This window comes from Neofelis nebulosa, chromosome 7 (assembly GCF_028018385.1).
Source record: "Neofelis nebulosa isolate mNeoNeb1 chromosome 7, mNeoNeb1.pri, whole genome shotgun sequence".
In the NCBI taxonomy this organism is placed as follows: domain Eukaryota; kingdom Metazoa; phylum Chordata; class Mammalia; order Carnivora; family Felidae; genus Neofelis; species Neofelis nebulosa.
The window spans coordinates 144,918,992-144,942,647 of record NC_080788.1 but is presented as its reverse complement, the minus strand read 5'-3'; the positions used below and the strand labels follow the sequence as shown (position 1 = coordinate 144,942,647).

General features: G+C 46.3%; 1 protein-coding gene across 4 annotated transcripts in view; it reads right to left on the bottom strand.

Moving 5' to 3' along the window:
• Window positions 1–23,656, bottom strand: part of PPP2R5C (protein phosphatase 2 regulatory subunit B'gamma) — a 130,835-nt gene that overhangs the window by 35,070 nt on the left and 72,109 nt on the right. For all 4 annotated transcript variants that reach the window (XM_058740286.1, XM_058740288.1, XM_058740290.1 and 1 more), the window contains one exon: window positions 14,111–14,310. In XM_058740286.1, the coding sequence (XP_058596269.1) occupies window positions 14,111–14,310 (200 nt within the window). The remainder of the gene's footprint in view (window positions 1–14,110; window positions 14,311–23,656) is intronic.

Below are 23,656 nucleotides of genomic sequence, written 5' to 3'. Positions count from 1 at the left end.
GCCATCAGCTACAAAAGCCCCGAGCATGAAACGTTTGTTGTCTCTGTTGTCCGAGACGACAAAGTAGGTGCAGAGAGTCAGAGCAATGGGGCTGAGACGGTGCAGGAGTGGAAGGAACAAAAAAATGGTTGGAAATCCGGAAACAAGTAAAAAAAACCCCTTAGTAAAAAAAGAGAAAATACTCCTAAAATGTAAGTAGAAAGGAAACCTGGGAACCTGGGGACAGGGTCCTGAAGAGACCTCCCAAACAACAGGGGACTAAGGAACAGAGGCTGTGACAGGTGCTGCCAGGTGGACGGGGCATGTCCCCTGTCACCGGCCCCCAGGGGATGGGGCAGTGAGGGACTCCTCCAGCATGCTGACCCCGAAGCCCACAGAAGCGAGCAGGCAGACTCGAGGGACTCCCACACCAAGGGAAGGCCACACCCTGGTGGGTCCCGCTCCCCTGGGGCTTGCAGAGGACAGCAGACCGGCCCTGGGATCCCCAGCCTTTTGCCCCTTCCTTCCCGGGCTAGGGAAGCGTGGAGAGTAGAGTCAGTTGGGATCTGGGGCCCGTAAGAGAGTGCGGCATTCATGAGCTGGGTTTTCTACGCTCTCCCTCAAAGCCAAATGGCTGGGGGCTCCCACAGTCACCCAGAGACTGGGGACGCTTGAAGAGGGCCAGGTGGGGGAGAGCCGCGGGCTGAGCACAGGAGGGCAGAGCCCACGTGGTGTCCCCGGGCGGCCAAGAAGTCGGGGGACACGCGATGTGCCTGCCTCCCTTGGAGACTGGCCAGAGAAGCCTGAGTCCCACGCGGGACGGGACTGCCATGCGGGTACAGGGGAGCCGCTCGGGCCCAGCCAGGCCCCCCTCACGTTCCTCAGCGGCCAGCCCCCAGAGAGACTAACCAGGGCCAGGAGAGCAGGGCCTGACGGACCACAGCCGGAGTGGGAGCCCCCCCACTCCCCCCATCATCGAACACTAATCTGGGCGTCACTGGGAAGGTATCTGCGGCCAACATCTACAGTCTCAGACTGAGCACAGATCACCCTCGAGGACACGGGGGGCCTCATCCACTCGGCCGGCAAGTCTGAGGAGCAGAGCTCTGGGTTTTCCTGGGGAAGAAGAAACCCCCTGGGGGGCAGCATCAGCTCCTGCCCGAGGGAGGTCCTGGAAATCCGTCTCTCAGGTTCTCTATCCTACTGGTAGTTTCTCTGATCGACCTCCGACGGACACACCTGGCTAGTTACGATTCTTAGTCAACTGGCTCTGTTCTACCGGAAGTGAAGCTAAGGACTGCGTTCCCGGGTGAAGCCAGGTGCACCGTGTCACCAAATCCCAGACGTGGAGTCAGGAGTCTGCGGGGCTGCTGCATCAACTTGCTTTTAACGCAGAAGTCCTCATTTCAGTATCCCTGAAGGACAAGCATCCCCAATCCGGGAAGTTTTATTAGCGGCCAACTCTAATTGGCGTAAGTTCTTTCTTTCGCGAGACAAAAAAAATCTCACGCCGTAACTTCTACTCACCTTTCCTACCACGTGACGCTCCATTAATTCAATGCTCGTCTCTAGAAAAGGCTAAATGTACTAAAACGAACATCTGGAAAAGAGCAGAAGGCGAGCAGAAGGCAAGCGGCAGGCCACCTCACATTATTCGTGGGTTTCAAAACTTCTTTGCACAAAAGCTTCAGGGTCAAGGGAGCGGAGCGCCGTGTGCTAACGTCTGCGTGTCTGGATGGGGTTCGGTCTGAGCACCACGCGAGGCGGTCTTCATCGTCCTCGTGCCACAAAAACCCACGGGAAGATGTGGACCAGATGCATTCTCACGCACCGAGTGCGTGTGCGCCCCGAGGTGCGGACCCAGCCAGGATCAGACTACGCAGACAGGCTGGCAAGGCGGCCTTCTGACTCAGAAGCAGGCCCTGCACGTGGAAACACCTGCCCACGCCTCGGTTTTCTCACGTGTTGAAAGTGAGTGAATCTTCTCTCGGCACCGGGCCCGTGTGAAATGGGACAGTAACGCGCATGTGCGGTTTCCGCGCACGTGGGCGCACACCGGGCGGGGTGGGACTGACCCTGTAATACGAGGAAGCACCTGCTCTCTCGACACTGCCGCTTTCGGTGTTTAAAATCACCCCTGTGGGTGCTCCCCTCCAGAGGGCTGCATTTATGGAATTAGATGCAAACCGAACTGGCTTGGGAAGTAACCTTATGGGAAACTGCTGAGATTCCGCAGCATCCTGACGCCTTTCTGGATCTGTAGTACTCACGACCAATGGGTGAACTAATAGAATGTTCACGCCCTGACGTAACTGAGGTACAGCAGAACATACTAAGGCTGACAACAGGAAGGGACACTCCTACGAACAGCACCGAGAGTCTGATTTCAGAGACAATGAGGAAAGAAAGGTTGATTATTCAGTCCTTCCTTCTCGACCACAAAGGCTGTTCCACTATGTTGTTTATTGTTCTATTCACGTGAACGGGATTTATAAAGGTTGAGTCCACCAAAGGCCAAATCTCCATTTGTCTAGATGCTCTTCCTCCCACAACAGAAACAGATGCATTCTGGGGCTGGCAGGGTGAGGGGAAAAGCGGGAAGTTTTTTCCCCAATGTTTATTTTATTTCCTGAGAGAGAGAGAGAAAGATAGAGAGAGAGAGAGAGAGAGAGAGAGAGAGGGAGGAAGGGAGGGAGGGAGGGTGGGAGAACAAACAGGGGAAGGGCAGAGAGGGAGACACAGAATCTGAAGAGGCTCCAGGCTCCGAGCTGTCAGCATGGAGCCCGACGTGGGGCTCGAACCCATAAACCGTGAGATCATGACCTGAGCCAAACTTGGATGTTCAACTGACTGAGCCACCCAGGCAGCTGTCAGCACTTTTTTTTTTTTTTTAACATTTATTCATTTTTGAAAGACAGAGACAGAGCGCAAATGGGGAAGGGGCAGAGAGAGAGAGGAGTCACAGAATTCGAAGCAGGCTCCAGGCTCCAAGCTGTCAGCACGGAGCCCGATGCGGGGCTCGAACTCACAAACCAAGAGATCATGACCTGAGCCGAAGTCAGCCGCCCAACCGACTGAGCCACCCAGGCGCCCCAGCGTTTTTCAGAAATGGAACATTGTGTTTGGAAATGTTACATCAAATCTGAAAAAAGCCAACAGGCAACAGAATAGACCACTGCAGCTGGGTATGATACAAAAACCAAAAACACAAATGGGAAACTAACATGAACACCTTCTCCACTAACAGTGACATAATTAGGGAATGTAATTAACAAGAGGAGCCCAGGAACACAGTCCCAGAAGTGACCCCTTGGTCACTAGGAACTCACTGCCCAGTCACAAGGCCCCAGTGGAGAGAGCATAAACCCTAATAAAGGGCACAGAAGAATATTCAAACAAATGAAGGAATCTTCCCTTCCCTGGTGAGGGGTGACGTCCTACTACAAAGATAACTTCTCCACAAGGCAACCTGCACACTGAATGCAATCTTAAACATAATTCTAACTGGATTTTTGATGAACTCAAATAAGGTTAGGTGAATGATAAAAATCCTAGTGGCAATCTTAAGAGAAAACCTGTGCATTTCCTCATTTGGGAGGTTAGCTCAAGCCTGCTCTCATGGTAGGGTCCAGGTGTTACCCCAGGAATGTGCACATTCCGCAGGAGACTGAAACCCAACAACATCAATACACTGAAAGCAAGTCGCTTGCATACCCTCATCAATCAAAAGGCGCAGACCTCTGACTGAATAAAGTAACCCTCAACTCCTTACTGTCAGCAACAAGCCTGCTTTAAATATAAAAACACAAATTGGTCACAAGTAAAAGTAAGGAAAAAGACATTCCAGGTTCACATGAGTCAAGAGAGAGAGCAGAAGTGGCTATATTAACATCAAAGTGGTTTTCGGAGCAATTAAGATGACCAGGGATAAAGAGGATCATTCCATAATGATAAAGGAGTCAACTAATAAGTAATGCTAATATCTATGCACTGAATGACACGATATAAAACTTGACAGAACTGTAAGAAAAAGACAATAAGCAATCAGAAAATAAACAGCCCTGATTACAACAGCACCAAAAGATGAAATATTTATGAGCCTAAAAAAACACATGTAGGATCTGTATGCTGAAAGCCACAAAACAATGCCAAAATGGAGACATACTGTGTTCACGGACTATGGGTAAGGTATCAGCTCTCCCCGAATCTACAGAGTAGTGCGATTCCAATCGAAACCCCTGAAGGATAGTTTGTAGATAAAACCAAACTGATTCTAAAATTTATATGGAAAAGTAAAATAACTAGATAGGCAAACAGCTTTGAGAAAGAAAAACAGGATCGAAGCATTCACACTACCTGATGTCAAAATTTACTAGGAAGTGACAAGACAGTAATGAAGACAGTGTGGTATTGACGAGAAGATCCCTAATCAATGGAACAGAACAGAGTCCAGAAACAGACTCACAAATATGGTCAGCTGACTTATGACAAGGGTGCAAAAGAAATTAACCATTTCAAAGAATGGTTAGTCCTTTCAGTAAGTGGAATAGTTGGACAGCCATATGCTACAAAATGAACCTCAGCCAAAATGAATCACAGACCTAAATATAAAATATACAGCTATGAAACCACAGGGGTGCCTGGGTGGCTCGGTCGGTTAAGCATCCGACTCTTGATTTCGGCTCAGGTCATGATCTCACACGCTGACAGCCCGGAGCCTGCTTGGGATTCTCTCTCTCCCTCTCTCTACCCCTCCCCTCCCCAAGTAAACAAACATTAAAAAAAACCCTATAAAACCATAAACATTTTAAGAGAAATATCTTTGTGAGCTTGGGTTAGGCAGAGACTTCTCAGATATGATACTAAAAGAAACAAATCATAAGTCAGACTTCATCTAAATTAAAACTCTGTAAAAGACACTGGGTTAAAATAAAAACATAAGCCATAGACTGAAAGGAGGTAGACTGGCAAAGGTTTGTATGTAGAATATGTAAAGAAGCCTCCAGCTCAATAATAAGAAAACAAACAACCATATTAAAACATGGGCAAATGATCTGAATAGACACTTCACCAAGGAAGATCTACAAATGATGAACAAGCCCAGGAAAAAATGTTCAGCATCATTCGTCACTAGGTAAATGCAAATCAAAGCCAAAATGAGAGGGGCACCTGGCTGGCTCAGTCAGTAAAACAGGTGACTCTTGATCTCAGCATTGTGGGTTCAAGCCCCACGTGGGGTGGAGGGATTACTTGAAAATTTAAAAAAAAAAAAAAAAGCCAAAATGAGGTACAAGGACTGAGGACCCCAGTGTTGACAAGGACTCAGAGCAACCTCAATCCTTACACCCTGCTGGCACGGAAAGTGATTTAGGAAGTTAAACATGTGACATGACCCAGGAGTCCTGCCTGTTTACCCGAGTTAAGTGAAAACCTACGTCCAAAACTTGCACATGAATATTACAGCATTTCTATTGCCCCACATGCCCCTCAACTGGGGAATGGATAAACTGTGGTACGTCTCTGTAGTGAGATACCACTGAGCAGCTCACGGGAACAAACCGCTGGGGTGGACCTCGAACACATTATGCAGAATGAAGGAAGCTGGATTCAAAAGGCTACAGACCGTATGAGCCCACCTACGTGACATTCTGGAAAAGACGATAGGGGAGAGCTGCGGACTGATCAGTGGTGGCTAGGGACAACAGGGGAGGAGAAGTCTTGACTATACAAAGGAGTAGCAAAATAATTTTTTGGGAGGGTAATGAAACTGCTCTCGATTTTGACCGTGGTGGTGATTACATGGTTATATGTATGTGTCTGTTCACTAAAAAGACTGAACTTTGCTGTATGTAAATTAAGAATTAATTTTAAAACATGCTATGAAAGGATACTTCTTGCCTGTAAGTTCCTAAACCTCGGTTCACAACGTCCTTAGCATCTCAGGAGTTTCTCCACTGTGCCCCTAGATCAAAAGAAATACTCTTCCACTTAGGAGCTTTAAAAACGCCCAGCTTTACTGAGGTATAATTGAGATACAATTAATGGTATGTGTTTAAAGTGTACAATCCGATATTTTAAAAAATGTTTTTATTTTTGGGGGTGGGGTGGGGGGGAGCAGAGAATCTGAAGCGAGCTCTACGCTGACAGCCAAGAGCCTGATGCGGGGCTTGAACCCACGAACCGTGAGATCAAGACCTGAGGTGAAGTTGGACACTTAACTGACTGAACCACCCAGGTGCCCCTATAATCTGACATGTTTATCATATGCATACATCTGGGAAACCATCATGCAATCAGGATAATAAACACATTTGTCATCCCCCAGAGTTCTCAGAAGCCTTCTGAAGAAATTATAAATATACACCGGTTGGCTAGAAATGGGTATGGGTATGGGTAGAACTGGGGAGGTGTGGAGTAAGAGGAATTCTTAACTGGTACGTATTTCGATTAGAAAACAAACGTGCATTTCTTTGATGGTTTGAAAACATTAAGCCAAGGAGGAGGATTCTCCAAAAATAATAAGAACGAGTCTCAAAGCAGATCTTGATATTACTGACACTGAAAGTACAAAAGTCCCTCTCTGGATTTCAGAAAGCACCACACGTTTTAATATGTTTAAAGTTCCCTGCTGATGTTTGCTTCCCTAACCCATGCTCCTGTGACCGGCTAAACAAAAACAACGAAGCCGAAAGGGGAATGCATGATTTAAATCCTCACTTGAAAGAAATCTATAGACTATTTGAAGCTTTCCTGCTTAATATACTATCTTCTTTAACCAAAACGTGCATTCCTCTCCCATTTCCAAAGCATCTTCACCCTCACAACACGTAGTACTTTCCAGAACACACTGTAAGCGTCAGATGTGAAAACAGAGAAGAACGTCAACTCTCATGTGAGTACAGGACAATCACCCTGGGTCTGTGGGCAGTAAACCCCTCATAGGGACCCAAGAAGAATTGCTTTGCCCTTAATGGAAAATGCTGACTTGAACCCTAAGCATCAAAGAAATGACTTGTAAAGCACTAGCTGGTCATTTACAAGCAGTAGAGAGGACAATGACATGATGGGCTCATTTTCCCTGGAAACCTAGCCAATGTCCTGGTAAGAAGAGCATCACCATCACCCCACGTATACAAAGTTTCTTACTGTTGTTTTAAGTTTATTTATTTTGGGACGCCTGGGTGGCTCCGTCAGTTAAGCGTCCGACTTCGGCTCAGGTCACGATCTTGCAGTCTGAGTTCTAGCCCCACGTCGGGCTCTGTGCTGACAGCTCAGAGCCTGGAGCCTGCTTTGGATTCTACGTCTCCCTCTCTCTCTGTCCCTCCCCTGCTTGTGCTCTGTCTCTCAAAAAATGAACGTCAAAAATTTTTTAAAAAAATTTGAGACAGAGAACAAGTGGGGGAGGGGTGGGGGGGGAGAGAGAGAGAGAGAGAGAGAGAGAGAAAGAGGATTTGAAGTGGTCTCTGTGCTGACAGCACAGAGCCCCACGTGGGCCTCAAACTCATGAACCATGAGATCATGACCTGAGCCGAAGTCAGAGCCACTCAGGTGGCCCAGAAGCGACATCTCTAACAAGCACCCAGGTGGTGCTGCTGCTGCTGCCTTGGAGCAGTGTGCTTCTGGAAGAGTGGTTCTCACCCTCTGGTTTTCAGACCCCCTTAAATTCCTAAACGTTACCGAGGACCCCAAAGAGCTTTGGCTTATGAGTCATTTCTGATGTCAACTGCGTTAGAAATTAAACCAGAAAAATTAAAAAAAAACATGAATCCATTAAAAAATACTAAGCCCAGGGGTGTGTGGATGGCTCAGTTGGTTAAGCGTCTGCCTCTTGGTTTCGGCTCAGGTCATGATCTCATGGTTCGTGGGTTCAAACCCTTCATCGGGCTCCATGCTGACAGTATGGAACCTGCGTGCGATTCTCTATCTCCCTCCCTCTTTGCCCCTCCCTCACTCAAGCTGTCTCTGTTTCTCTCAAAATAAATAAACTTAAAAAAAGGAAAAAAAATAAGCCCACCGTGTCAATACAAATGCTATTTGAATATTTAAATAATTTTCTGTAACAATGTTAGTTATTTCATTAAATCTCATGTTACAGAAAATACAGGTGACCCTCGTGTTTTATACGTATCATATATATTCTTACAATACAGTGAGCTAGAGAAAAGAAAATGCTAAAAAAAATCGTAAGGAAGAGAAAATACACTTATGGTACTGTACTGTATTTATATTAAAAAAAAAATCTGGGTATAACTGGACCTTCCCAGTTCAAACCTGTGTTGTTCGGGGGTCAAACTGTATTTTGCAAAACAAACACAAATGCAGCGAGAAGAGTGGCATTTTTTTACATTTTTGCTACTCTCTTTACTGTCCGGCTTAATAGAAAACGGCTGGGTTCTCATGTCTGCTTCTATGCTCTGAATGTTGGTTTGGTTGAAATACAGGAAGTAAATGTCTCTTACGTGGTGCAGCTGGAAAAGGGAGGAATAATTAATAGGTCCTTTTCAGAGAACCGTGGACTTCTTTGAAGCTACACCCAATTGACAAATGGTAGTTTCTCTTAGCGGTGAGGTGGTCTCTACATTAAAACCCAAGGGCGTCTCTTGCACGTTGAATGGCTCTCTGGCCCACCAACGATTACGGAACATCATTTATCGGTCATGGGGAAAATACTGGTTCAGCGGGTCATGTAGATCTTCCAGTGGGGACTCGTTTCGCCACATGTACTAAAAATCCCATCTGTTCACAGCGTCGCTGATCTAAGCAGGAGAGCCCGGGGCCCCGGGTGGCTGATGCTCGCACTGAGCGGATACAAATTTTTCAAAATTCAAACTTTTGCCCCAAAGCTCAAACTTTGCATTGACAACAAACACTCTCACTTATTTTCCTTTAAGCGACATTCTCATTCTGTTTATTTTTTGAGAAATGCTTGCTAATGTTCATTCGAATCACCAGTTTGTCTCTGAGTCATTTAAAGTAAAAATGGGTGTCTGTGAAAACGGTGGTTTTTCTATCAGTGTACCGACTATAAGAACAAAATGCCAATGCCTGAAAAACAGATTAACGAGAGAATTTAATCGAAAGAACAAACAAACAGATGGCTGGTTAGATTTAAAATAAGACTGAAATGAAGAGAAAATGAGCTTTAGGTCTGAGACTCTAGATGCCAGGAGCCCCCCTGTGGGCCCGGTTCCCTTTCACCCTCATGCTCAGGAGTTTTTTCAATCTGAAAACAAACGGGCTGGATGGCCCGTAACACTCTGTTTCACGCTAGGACTGAAGTCCATGATGTCTAAAAGCAGACAGCACACATGAAAAGATGCTCACTGGGGAAATGCAAATCGAAGCCACAGCGAGATCCCACCACACCCCCACCCCGATGGCTAGCATCCAACAGACAGACAGTAGCAAGTGTGGACAACACGGGGGGGCCGGAGCCCTCGTGCCCTGCTGGTGGGGGTGCATCCGGGGGCAGACGCTTTGGAAGACAGTCTGGCGGGTCTTCCAAATGTTAAACACCCAGTTAACACGGGACCCAGCAGCTCCGCTCCCAGGTGAATACTCCAGGGAAATGAGCACACACACGCACACCGCAGCTCATACGGGAGTGTTCACGGCAGCGTCGCTCGTAACCGCCAAGTAGCAGAAACAACCCAAATGCCCATCCACGGATGAATGGATAAATAAAAATGTGGTACGTGTCCATAGCATGAAATATTATTTGGCAACACAAATAATAAGTGATGCAGGCTACCACACGGATGAACCTCGAAGCCATTATGCCAGTGAAGGAAGGCCACGCATCATATAATCCCCGTTGGCAGGAAAAGCCCAGGGTAGGCAACTCTCGAGAGACAGAAAGGCAATAAAGGGCTGCCGGAGGTTGGGGTGATAGGTCAGGGAGGACTGGCAGTGACTATTAATGGGCTTGGGGTTTATTTTTAGAGGGATGAAAATGTTATAAACAATTAGATGTGACAAAGGCTGCACAGTACTGTGAATATATTAAAAACCATGGATTGTATATTTTATTAAGTATGTATGTATGTATTTATTTTTATATTTTCTTTTATATTTGAGAGAGAGAGAGCAGGGGAGGGGCAGAGTGACAGGGACAGAATCTGAAGCAGGCTCCATCCAGGCTCCGAGCTGTCAAGCACAAAGTCCGACGCGGGGCTCAAACTCGGGAGCAGTGAGATCATGACCTGAGCTAAAGTCGGGCGCTTAACCGACTGCGCCATCCTGGCGCCCCAGGATTGTATATTTTATTTATTTATTTTTTTTTAATTTTTTTTTTCAACGTTTTCCATTTAGTTTTTGGGACAGAGAGAGACAGAGCATGAACGGGGGAGGGGCAGAGAGAGAGGGAGACACAGAATCGGAAACAGGCTCCAGGCTCCGAGCCATCAGCCCAGAGCCCGACGCGGGGCTCGAACTCACGGACCGTGAGATCGTGACCTGGCCGAAGTCGGACGCCCAACCGACTGCGCCACCCAGGCGCCCCAGGATTGTATATTTTAAATGAGTGAACTGCACGTATATGAATGACTTCTCAATGCATCTGTTCAGAAACTATATAGCAGTCCAATCTAACGGGCAAATACATATTTTTAAAGTTTATTCATCTATTTTGAGAGAGAGAAAGAGTGCGTGCATGTGAGTGGGGGAGGGGCAGACAGAGGGAGAGAGGGGGAGAGAATCTAAAGCAGCCTCTACACTGTCTTCGAGGAGCCCAATGTGGGGCTTGAACTCACACTGTGAGATCATGACCTGAGCTGAAGTTGGACGCCCAACCGACTGAGCCCCCCGGGCGTCCCTAACAGGCACCGCATTTAAAAGAAGTAGCATAAGGGGCCGCCTGCGTGGCTCAGTTGGTTGAGCACCCGACTCTTCGTATCAGCTCAGGTCAGGGGTTCAGGGTCGTGGCATTAAGCCCTACGCTGGGCTCCATGCTGAACATGCAGTCTGCTTGAGATTCTCTCTCTCCCTCTCCTTCTCCCTCTGCCCCTCCCCTGCTCAAGTGCGCTCTCTCAAAATAAATAAATGAGCATTAAAAAAAAAGCAGTAGCATAAGAAGTATAGCATCTACAGAGCTTTGGATTCTTCAAAGTAAGTGGAAATTCACATCTTTAAAAGTACTGTGAGCACACACACACCAGGCAATACTCAAGGGGGCTGGCTAAGTGCTGCTTCAGGGGTCAGCAAAGCACGCGGCATCCGGTGGAACCGGGAAGGGACCCACATTTCTTCCACCTGCTCTGCTGGGTCTAGGCACTGCTGGGGGTGGAGGCCTTCTGTTGACCGCGTGAGTTTGGCACTCGGTCTCCACTTCTGAGGGGGCAAGAAACCACCATCAACCACCATCCTTGCTACATGCTGTCTTCCTTCTGCCTGTCCCACGAAGAGGGAGGCTTTGAGAAGGCAGAAATACTGTTCACCGGTCTATTTCCTCACCTAAAAAAGTTCCTGGCCCATAATGGATGCTCAGTAAGTATCTGTAAGTACTTTAGGGGGTCGACTGTCCAACACTCCAAAGACCGACCTGACTTTTGGGGTGGGGGACAAAGTGAAGAGAGCGGGAAGAGAACTCAGTCAGGACACAATTATCAACAGGGAGAGAAGTAACGATAATTTAATCTAAACAAAAGTTCCGGGGCTTTAAGCGTCCTGAGCAGTTGTGGTAATGTGCACTTCTTTTTATTTTTTAACGTTTCCTTATTTATTTTGAGAAAGAGAGGGTGAAAGAGAGAGCGAGCGCAAGCAGGAATAGGGAAGGGGCAGAAGGAAAGGGAGAGAGAATCCCAAGCAGGCTCTGCACTAACAGCGTGGAGCCCAACGAGGGACTCGATCCCACCATGAACCATGGGATCATAACCTGAGCTTAGCCAACGGGGTCCCCCAGGCGTCCAGGTAACGTGCACTGTAAACACAAGGGAGCCTCATTTGAACAGCGGAGGGGACCCGGTTCAGAGCCAGGCATCTGACCCAAACCAGGCTGACCTAAGCCTCATGTTCTGCATTCTTCCTCCTCCCTCCTTAAAAATGGAAAAACCTGGGGTGCCTGGCGAGGGGGGGGGCTCAGTAATTTGTGTCTGACTCTTGATCTCAGCTCAGGTTCTTGAGAATGGTTCTTGAGAATGAGCCCCGGGTCGGGCTCTGTGCTGACAGCGTGGGGCCTGCTTGGGATCTCTCTCCTTCTCTCTCTGTCCCTCCCATGCTCCCACTCTCTCTCAAAATAAACAAACATTAAAAAAAAAAAAAATGGAAAAACCTTCCAACCATGTGATTTAATATGTAACAAATTGATGTGCTTATAAATTTAATATGTATTAACAAATGGATTTAATTTATTATTTTTAAAAATAATTTAAAAATGTTTATTCATTATCGAGTGAGTGAGCGAGAGAGAGCATGTGCGTGCGTACAAGCAGGGGAGGGGCAGAGACAGAGGGAGACAGAGGACCCGAAGCAGGCTCTGCACTGACAACAGAGAGCCCGATGCGGGGCTCGAAGTCATGAACCGCAAGATCATGACCTGAGCCAAGGTCAGGTGCTTAACTGACCGAGCCACCCAGGCACCCCGAATTTAATTTAAAGATAAAATAAATTTGATATGCAATAAAGAAGCATTTAAAAATCAATGGAGAAAAGGGAATATTCAACACATGATGTACAGGCAAATGATTTTTCTATCATTTTATAAGAAAATAAAGTTATATCCCTCTCCTGCACTATAAAAAAACAAAGTTCCAGGAGGATTATAAAGTGAATGACAAAATTACGAAGGTGTTAGGGAAAATGTTAGGTTGTTTCTTTGAGATTTTGGCATTTTGGGAGGCCTTCCAAAGTAAATGAGGCTTGAAAGTAAGGAGAGAAAAAACGACACTCCCATTTTCTTTAGTCTGAACAGGAAAAGGTCAGGGCACTCATCATGAGTGATGGGGAAGGAACCTCACAGCTTCGGGCTGACCACACATTGGTAAATTCTCAACTTTAAAAGAGTTAACAACAACAAGTTAAAATAAGTTGATAGCGACTTCTGACACAACAGGTTATGAAAAGCACAAAAATGAACATTGCTTTCAAATATCTTTTCCAAAGCAAACACACTAAAGTGAGAAATAAACATAGTTTAGGTCATAAGATTAGTCACTTCTGAAACATGTAGCTTTGGGGGAAAAAAATCAGTAACTTAAGGAGGAGTTCAGTGAAAATCAGGATATAACATTTTATATTAAGCAACAAGGACTCCCTTAGAACCAGGGAGTACTAATTTCAGAGGTGGATGAGACACCAACAATTCAAAAAAACACTCAACAGAAAACAAGTTCAGTGTCAAGCAACACAAGTTTGAAACGGGATCCTGCAAAGGGCCTAGAAACAGGCTGTGAAGCAGGTGACCAGAGAACGGAGATTTGGGCCTGAATGAAGCCAACAATGAACTAACCGCAGGACCACAGAGGCCATCTTGGCCACTCAGGGCAGACTGTCCCGACACCAGCTCGGTCCCATCACTATTTTTTTTTTTTTAATGTTTATTTATTCTTGACAGAGAGAGAGACAGAGCACGAATCGGGGAGGGGCAGAGCGAGAGAGGGACACAGAATCCGAAGCAGGCTCCAGGCTCCGAGCGGTCAGCACAGAGCCCAACATGGGGCTCAAACCCACGAACCGTGAGATCATGATCTGAGCCGAAGGTGGACGCTCAAACGACTGAGCCACCCAGGCGCCCCGGTCCCATCACTGTTTTAACTCTGCCCCGTCATTAAAGTTTTCCTGCACAAGTATGGACAACATGTTTACTTCTAAATTATAGTGAGCACTATTACATCAAAGAGGGTAAGATAGTACGCTCAAATGAGGGCTCTAATGTATGTGGCCCATAGGGTACTCGTGGGAGTTAACACACAGGACGCTTCGACTGGCCCTGGAAGGTACCCAGTTCCCTCAACTGTTATCGTTACAACACAGGACACATTACGAAGACTTCCATTCTTCAAGTACAAATTTCGCAACAAGAGGACTTCTTTGTGGGGAGTGTGTTAGGCTCAAACATCTCGGCTTGTGCTAAGGACACCAGAGCCCTGTGTGTCACTCAGGGTCGGGACGCGCTGGTCAGACTGTAACCACTTACCATATGGACTACTTCCGGGTAAATAGGCTCTGTGATCACATTCCGGTTATGGGTGATATATTCTACCATTTCACTTAAAGCAGCTCGTTTTACTTCCTTCCACTTTAGGTCACTCAGTGGATCGGAAACAAAGTCAAAGAGGACACAACACTGACGCAACTTCTGGATAAAAAGCTTCTCTTGATCAGCAGGAGGAACATCTGAAAAGCAGAAAGCAAAGTATATTGATCGCAAAGATGCTTAACCCACAATCACTGTGAAACGCTTCTAAGCCTTCTACTATTTTATTTTGAATTAATAGAGACTCGAGGGAAGGGACGGGGTGGGGGTGAAGAGAGGTCAGACATTCCCCGAACAGAAAAACGACAGCCCGTCAACGGCTCAGCTCATGCGCTTATGAGAACGTTTCTATACCGTTTACTCTCCGAAACCACGTCGAGGTTACTGTTCAGAATACGCCCTCTGGATGCGTTCCCTCATTCGGCAATGACCGCCTGATTGCTGGCTGTCACCACACGCTGGGACGGTGCTGCGCCACGGAACGAGAGCTAGACCGCAGGCCCCAGTCTGGGGCGAGGGGCACGGACGCCCACGCCAGCGACACCCGCGGACGCAGGTAGGGCGAGGTGAAGAGGGTGACGGGGGGAGGGCACACGGGTGTCCCCTGGCTTCCTGCAAACACGGGGCAAGTGCCATCAGTTTGAGGCTTGTCAGAACGAGCGGCTGCAAACACACGGAGTCACCGCTCTGGTGCTCCACAAAACACCTTTCGTCCCTTACTCTGGGCTCCGGTCAACTCACACCAGACACGACGCCTGGTGATCTTAGTGGTGACGGCAGCACAGAAACAGTGCAAAGTCCTAAGTCGTAGCACTCGCCTTTACACAGTGGGTGCCTGCCTGGGCAGGGACCATCCTACAGGCTTTCTCCGTACGGACACGTGTTTTTTTCAGGTTATCTGTACAGTGACACAACAGAGGGAAGAGACCAGTCTGGAGGGCCACCTTAGGGCTGGGAAGTGGCAGAGCTCTGGACGATTTTCCAGGATTCTGGAACGTCTGGAAAGCTATCTGCCAGCGTGAGCTTGACGGCATCCCTGGGGTGAAGATGAGCTTTGGGGGTGACGCTAATGAGTGAGGTTTCTCGATATACATACTGAAATGTGTCCGACATTTGCAAAGTGTCTCAGAAGGTTTGCAAAACTCAGTGAACCAGTATCTTCAAAGTGATCGATAAATGGCATTACAAGGTCCTTCCAGGGCACTCAAAGTGCAAGTCCTTCCACTGGATTTTAATGGAATAAAATGTATGCTCGGCTCATTATATGGTTTCAGATTCCCCATCACAGATTCCTTCAAGAAACTGCCTGTTTGGGTCTTGGGGTAATATCAAAGAAAATTCTGGAACTACCTGCAAAGGATATTAAGGAACTCGTCCCCAGCTTCCCCAAACATGTGTCTTCATACATTTCAACTAAGACACACGGCGACACACTGAATGCAGAAGCAGACAGGAGAATCCGGCGATCTCCTAGTAAGCCAGGCAGGAGGGAGATGTGCACAGAGAGAAAACAATGCCACTCTCTCACTTAATTTGTTTTTCTTTCATAAAATATGGCTTTGCTCATAAAGACGTTATTTCCGTTAACATGCGCTAGGCTTATTGTATTATTATTTTTTTAATGTTTACTTATTTTTGAGAGATAGAGAGACACAGAGCACGAACAGAGGAGGGGCAGACAGAGAGGGAGACACAAAATCGGAAGCAGGCTCCAGGCTCTGGGCTGTCAGCACAGAGCCCGACGCCGGGTCGAACTCAAGGATCTCGAGATCGTGACCTGAGCCAAACTTAGACGGTTCACCGACTGAGCCACTCTGGCGCCCCGAGGTTTATTATTTTTAATTTTAGGATACGTGCTGCCAAAGCGAGCACACGGTTTTGTTATTTTTATATGAATTAATAAATATACACTTTATCTTTTCTGCTTTCATTTGGAACATGGTCAATATCGGTAGCTAAAGCCACATACACAAAAGCTCGTCGGGGGTCCTACATAACGTTTAGGAGTGTGACGGGGTCCTGGGCCCAGAGCTGAGACCCCACACCCACCTGCGCCCAGGGCGCACCTCCGGGCCCTCGGGCTTTCCTGCCTCAGTGCTCACGCCCTCACCCTCTTCGCCCCAAGTGTCCTCCCGGCTCCTCCTCGTTCCTGCCACTAGCTGCCCGCTTCCTGCTCAGGGCTCTGCCACTACCTGGTCAGCCACGGGCCGCGCTCCGAGCCGGGCGCTGCGCACTAGCTATTGCTTCCCGCATCTCAGCTATCCTGCCTAGTATCTCATGCTTCCCCCCACCTGCTCCCCGAGAGCACGGGTCAGGTGACTACGTTTTCTAGTTCTCCGTGCACCCCTAACGCCCAGTAACGAGGCTTGCAGAACCAGAATTTGATTCGTAAACACTCTTGAGTAGTAGGTGTCTGTCTGTTGAATCATTTTCAACGAGTGACGACCGCTACGGTGTTTGGGCCCAACCTCTCCCAATGAAAAGGTTTCCTTTTCTGAATTACCTCCTTGCTTGACTTCAATCCTCACTCAATTAATTCTACAGCTTGGTTCATCCTCCGGTCTGCTAGGATCACCTCAATGAGTTCATTTTGCAGTCACGGCTTGTATATTTGGAACCTATCTGGGATTCTCATGCTCTTGACGCTGGAGAAAACGAAGAAGGCTGTGTTTACCCCAAGAGACACATGAGGACCCAGACACTGAGAGCTTCAACGGCCTCAGGCCACCACGCCATTAAGTGGCAGATCCAGATAGGGCAGCATAATATACCCCAAAGCAAGGGCACGCCCGGGGGTCCTCCAGGGTGGTGTCATTAGGTCTCACATATCTCAAAAGCATCTGAAAGCATCATTCACTCCTTTAACACAGTAATAAGAACTGACATTCAGAATAAAGACAAGGTTATCACCAAAACCACTAAAACAAATTTATTCTGATTAAGGAGGAAGAGCAGAGTAAAACAGATTTAAAGTTTTCTATCTAAAATTCTTCTAAAAGACAGTAAAATCTCAGCCTTCTGGCATTTATGTCAATTCTTCCAGGGTTCCAGACAGTTAAGTTGTTACTGTACTATTTTCATTTATAGTTTATAAAAGAGTCTGTCATGATGATCATCTCATGAACTCTTGGGGCGTCTGGGTGGCTCAGTCGGTTGAGCGTCTGACTTAGGCTCAGGTCATGAGCTCACGGTTCGTGGGTTCGAGCCCCATGTCGGGCTCTGTGCTGACAGCTCAGAGCCTGGAGCCTGCTTCAGATTCTGTGTCTCCCTCTCTCTCTGTCCCTCCCCCACTCATGCTCTGTCTCAATCTCAAAAATAAATAAATATTAAAAAAAATTTAATTTCGTGAACTCTATTTCCTAAAACCTCATTTGGCTTTTACAATTTCATGGTTTAAAAAGTAAAAAAAAAAAAAATCCCCCCAAACCAAACTTCTAAATTAGCATTGCTAATCTTGAAAGAAGGAAAAGAGGTGTGACAGACTTGAACCTGTACTTGACTCTACTCTTCTGATCATCCCTGTAATGTGAACCGAATGTTACCAAACTAACCAGGCCTGGCACTGTGGGTACCTTACACTTCTGTATTCAGTATTCAAGGTCGCCCGACTCTTAAGTAATAAACCATGACGCTGGACTTGACCCAAACCTTATGTTACCTCCATGAAGCAGAATAAAAAAAAAAAAAAAAAAAAAAGGACTTTGAATTTTGCCCATGAGGGACAGTGGCTCACTTTAATTTTAAATTGCATACAGACTAATAACACCGACACAAGTGTTTCAGAATGTGTCGATGAAGTGTTGATTTTGATGGCTTCCTGTCTTACGTTTAGGTCTTTCATCCATTTCGAGTTTATTTTTGTGTCTGGTGTAAGAAAGTGGTCCAGGTTCATTTTTCTGCATGTCGCTGTCCAGTTTTCCCAGCACCACTTGCTGAGGAGACTGTCTTTATTCCATTGGATATTCCTGCTTTGTCAAAGTTTAGTTGGCCATACGTCTGTGGGTCCATTTCTGGTTCTCTATTCTGTTCCATTGATCTGAGTGTCTGTTCTTGTGCCAGTACCATACTGTCTTGATGATGACAGCTTTGTAGTATAGCTTGAAGTCTGGGATTGTCATGCCTCCTGCTTTGGTTTTCTTTTTCAAGATTGCTTTGGCTATTCGGGGTCTTTTCCGGTTCCATACAAATTTTAGGATTATTTGTTCTAGCTCTGTGAAGAATGCTCGTGTTATTTTGATAGGGATTGCATTGAATATGTAGAGTGCTTTGGGTAGTATCGACATTTTAACAATGTCTGTTCTTCCTATCCAGGAGCATGGAATCTTTTTCCATTTTTTTGTGTCTTTTTCAATTTCTTTCATAAACGTTCTATAGTTCTCAGTATATAGATTTTTCACCTCTTTGCTTATATTTATTCCTAGGTATTTTATGGTTTTTGGTTTATTATTTCTTAAGTTAGGAGCTATTACATTCTTCTACACAGACAAAACCACACACAAGGTACCCTGGGTCTGTATAAACCTTTCAGCAGCCCCCCCGCTCCCCCCCTTCCCCGCCAGGGTCCTCATGAGTCTATTATTGTAAACTTGGGACCCTTCCCAATTATTTCAAGGTAAATCCTGAATGATACCTAGAAGCAAAATGTAGGGACACACTAGGAGCTGGGAAGACACTAATCCATGGCGTGGGAAACAGTGCAAACAAGGCGGAGGTATGACTGTGTCGTTCTTTTAAAAACAGACTTACTGAAAGGAAGCCTGTAATTTATAACTGACAGGGATGCTCGAGGAAGGTTATACCATCAGAGTAGGGTGAGGGCATCCCATCAATGCTCTCGGCCCCCACCAGGAGGGAGGGCAGCGTTCCTGTATCCACGACACCAGAGGAGCCATAGGGAATGGGCTCGTTGCCCCGATCCTGACCTTCAAAGTGGGGCCGAGCCCCAGGAGTGCCCAAGGTGGTATCCACAGAACTTCTAGGCATTCACACTTCCTTCTTCTGCAGAGAATAACATGTAAGCCGAGCCAACACGTAACCTGCAAACGGACACACTGTGGGGGCGTGTGCCTCAGGCCGCTTGGCCGCCGGCACGTGTGGTCAGGTCTGCAGACCACCGCCAGGCAGCAAGGAGCCACGGCAGGCTTTAAAAAGTCACTCCTAAGCCACTAATTGTATCACAGCCAACTTCACAGGTGCTGCAAGCCTCTGTGTGCCTCAGTCTGCACCCCTCAGAAGGGGCAGAGTGGGGACATGACACGCTTGAACCACGAATCGTGGGATATGGTGAGGCTGCATCACTGAGTTGTAGCTATATGCGAGGAGGCATCATGCGAGCTGTTGGCGGACAGAAAAATGATTACACAGCCAAGCCCACTTCTACGTGACAAGTGTTGGCGGTGAAAAGAAAACACTTCGAGATACAATAAAGAACCAACTTGCAGCACGACAGGTGCAAAAAGACAGGAGAACCAGGCCCTCTGGTACATAGGAAATGGCTTTTTCCAAGTAACCATGACTCGAACGAAATAAAGAGAAAATAAAGAGACTGCAAAACTATGAGCCTGGAGAATGTCACCTCGAGAGATTCCCTCCCCGCAAAGGTTCGTGCTCACGGGCGGTCAACTACTTTGTGGTCACTCACGGAATGTGTGCTAAGCAGCGGAAGCGGCTTGATTTCCAAGGAGAGAGACCACAGTGTAACCACAGCACCTCCGTGAGCTCCCGCGGCGCCTTCTCAAAGGCACGGTGCACAGGTCCCAAGAGGGTCTGAGAAAATACGAAGTTGTGAGCCCACAGACAAGAGATAGCTCATTCACAATGGGAACAGACAAGCAATCCCGCTAAAAGGAGACAGCCAAACCTTGAGCTATGATGTCATCTCGTCCTTCCGACGTATCTATGCTTAGTACAAGGTGAGCGGGAATAAAGTTGGATTCAGTGACTAACACTGTGGAGTAGATGTGTGCTTCTTCGTTAACGTGGGCTAAATTCCACTGAGCTCTATTTCTTATATGACAAAGTGAGGCAGACGGCAGGGTCCACCCACTAGAAAACAAAAGTTCAGCATTACTCTTTTGTTTTTGAAAAAGGAAGTTTATGTGCCATTTCTGAAACGACCCATCCTTCCCACTGCTGCCTGCGGCCCCTCTGCCCTCGGTCCCGTCTGCAGGCCCGGAACGTTCTGCGGCACTGACGCCTCTCCCAGCACCAACACCCGAGTCCTAGCTCCTACAGCCTTAAAATAAGGCTCGGTATCTGTTAAACTAAGTTCTTTCACCTTGTTCTGTTCCATGCTGATTATTCATGGCCCTTTATGTTTTTGGAAATATTTTTGAGAGAGAGAGAGATGGAAAAAGAGAGAGAGAGCGAGAACAGATAGGGAAGGGGCAGAGAGAGAGAGGGAGACACAGAATCTGAAGCAGGCTCCAGGCTCTGAGCTGTCGGCACAGCCGGACGCGGGGCTTGAGCTCACGAACCGCGAGGTCACGACCTGAGCTGAAGTCGGATGTTCAACCGACTCAGCCCTCCAGATGCCCTATTAATGGCCCTTTAAATTCCCTTTATCAATTTGGGAAAAATGGAAGCCTGTGTGATGATGAGACTTCCAATCCACGGACATGGGATATTTCTCCGCTCACTCAAGTTTTCCCTAAATGTCTTTCAATAAAGTTTTATAATTTTCTCTTACAATGTGTTGCACATTTTTTAGATTTACTCTTTGGTATCTGTTAGGTTCTGATGCCCCTGTAAATGGTATCTTTTTTTTTTTTTTTTTTAATTTTTTTTTTTCAACGTTTTTTATTTATTTTTGGGACACAGAGAGACAGAGCATGAACGGGGGAGGGGCAGAGAGAGAGGGAGACACAGAATCGGAAACAGGCTCCAGGCTCCGAGCCATCAGCCCAGAGCCCGACGCGGGGCCCGAACTCACGGACCGCGAGATCGTGACCTGGCTGAAGTCGGACGCTTAACCGACTGCGCCACCCAGGCGCCCCTGTAAATGGTATCTTTAAAAAGATTTAATTTTTCTCACTGCTGCTGTGACACACAAAAAATGTTTTGGGGGATTACTTCTGTATCTAGCTACTTTGCTTAACTCTTCTAATTAACTCCATTAATTCTAATAAAGTTATCTGTAAATCCCTTTGGTTTTCTGTGTATGCCATCCTTTCTCCGCAAAGACCGATGGTGTTCTTTTTCTTGCCTGAGCCACCTGCCAGGATGTGGCGAGAGCAGCTCCCTTCACCTCTCCCAGCCTGGAGGGAAGCTCCCACCAGATCCCGCTGGGCCTGAGGGAGCCACCAGGAGTCTGTAGATAACATTCCCCAGATGAAGAAGCTGACTTAGAGATTCGGCACTGCCCCAGTCCACATCCCATCAGGGACTCGTGGAACTGGGCAAGCGGATCCTAAAATGCATGGGAAACGTAAGGGGTCAACACAAACCAAGACCCTCTTGGAGAAGGTCTTTAACAGGGTGGGGTAACTCACTGTTCTGGAAATGCAGACTTACTGTGAAGCTTCATTAATGAAAACGGCCAAGCCACAGAGAACAGAGCCCACGGACAGGCGTGGGCATATACGGATTCTTGATTTATGACAGAACTGTACTGCAGAATAGTGAAGAAAAGTCAGTCTTTAAAATTTAAATACATGGCACTGGGACAACTAGGTACCCAGGGAGAGGAAATAGGGGAGGGAGGAAGGAAGGAAGGAAGAAGGGAAGAAGAAACTGGGTCACGTTTTATATATATATATATATATATATATAATATACATATATATATGTATATTATATATTTTGTATATACATATATACAAATATATTTTTTATATATATTTTGTATATTTTTGTATATTTTGTATATATAAAATACATATATATATGTATATTATATATTTTATATATATTTGTATATACATATATACATATATATGTATATTTTATATATATATATATATATATATATATATATATATATATACACACATATATATATAAAAGCTCCTAGTGGGTTATGAATACCCTAATGCTTTTAGAAAATAATACAGAAGTGGGGCGCCTGGGTGGCGCAGTCGGTTAAGCGTCCGACTTCAGCCAGGTCACGATCTCGCGGTCCGTGAGTTCGAGCCCCGCGTCAGGCTCTGGGCTGATGGCTCGGAGCCTGGAGCCTGTTTCCGAGTCTGTGTCTCCCTCTCTCTCTGCCCCTCCCCGTTCATGCTCTGTCTCTCTCTGTCCCAAAAATAAATAAAAAACGTTGAAAAAAAAAATTAAAAAAAAAAAAAGAAAATAATACAGAAGAATATCTTACATCAAGAAAGAAGTGGAAAAGTACTTTTTTTTTTAAATTTGAGTTTGGTTGACACACAATGTGACGTTAGCTTCAGGCGCACGATCCAGTGGTTCAACAACTCTATACCTGACGCTGTGCTCACCACGAGTGTAGCCACCGTCGGTCACCAGCCAACACAGCATATACCACTGACCATATTCCCTGGGCCGTATCTTTGATTCCCGTGGCATATTCATTCCACAACTGGGAGCCTGTACGTCCACCTCCCCTCCACCCGTTTTGTCCATACCCCCCACATCTTCCCCTGTAGCAACCATAAGTTCGTCCAGCTGTTTGTTCATTTGGTTTTCGAGAATCCAAATATAAGGGAAAACATATGGTATTTGTCTTTTTCTGTCTGACTTATTTCACTTAGCGTTATACTCTCCAGCTCCATCCATGTTGTTGCAGAGGGCAAGATCTCATCCCTTTTTATGGTTGAGTAGTATTCCATGGTCTGTACGCGTGCATGTATATATATGGACAGGTATATATATACACACACCTTCCTTATCCATTCATCTATCAGTGCATACTTGGGTTGCTTCCAAATCTTGGTCATTGTAAATAATGTTGCAATCAATGCAGAGGTGCACATATCGTTTTGAATTAGCGTTTTCATTTTCTTTGGGTAAATACTTACTAGTGGGATAACAGATCATACTTTTTTTTTTTTAGGGAGCTCTGTACTGATTTCCACAGTGGCTATGCCAATTTATATTCCCACCAGCAGTACACAAGAGTTCCTTTCTCTCCACATCCTTGCCAACACTTGTTATTTCTTTTTGACTCTAGCCATTGTGACAGGTGTGAGGTGGTATCTCATTGTGCTTTGGATTTGCATTTCGCTGATACGCGATGCTGAGCATCTTTTCATGTGCCTGTTGGCCATCTGTACGTCTTTGGAAAAATGTCTATTCGGGACCTCTGCCCATTTTGTAATTGATGATGATGATGATGATTGTTATTTGATGTTGAGTTGTATATACTCAACTTTATATACTCTCTTTATATACTTTGTATATTAACCCCTTACAGGATATATAATTTGCAAATATCTTCGTCCATTCAGTAGGTTGCCTTTTTGTTTTGCTGTTTCCTTTGCTGTGTGAAAGCTTTTTATTTTGGTGCGGTCCCAACAGTTAATTTTTTGC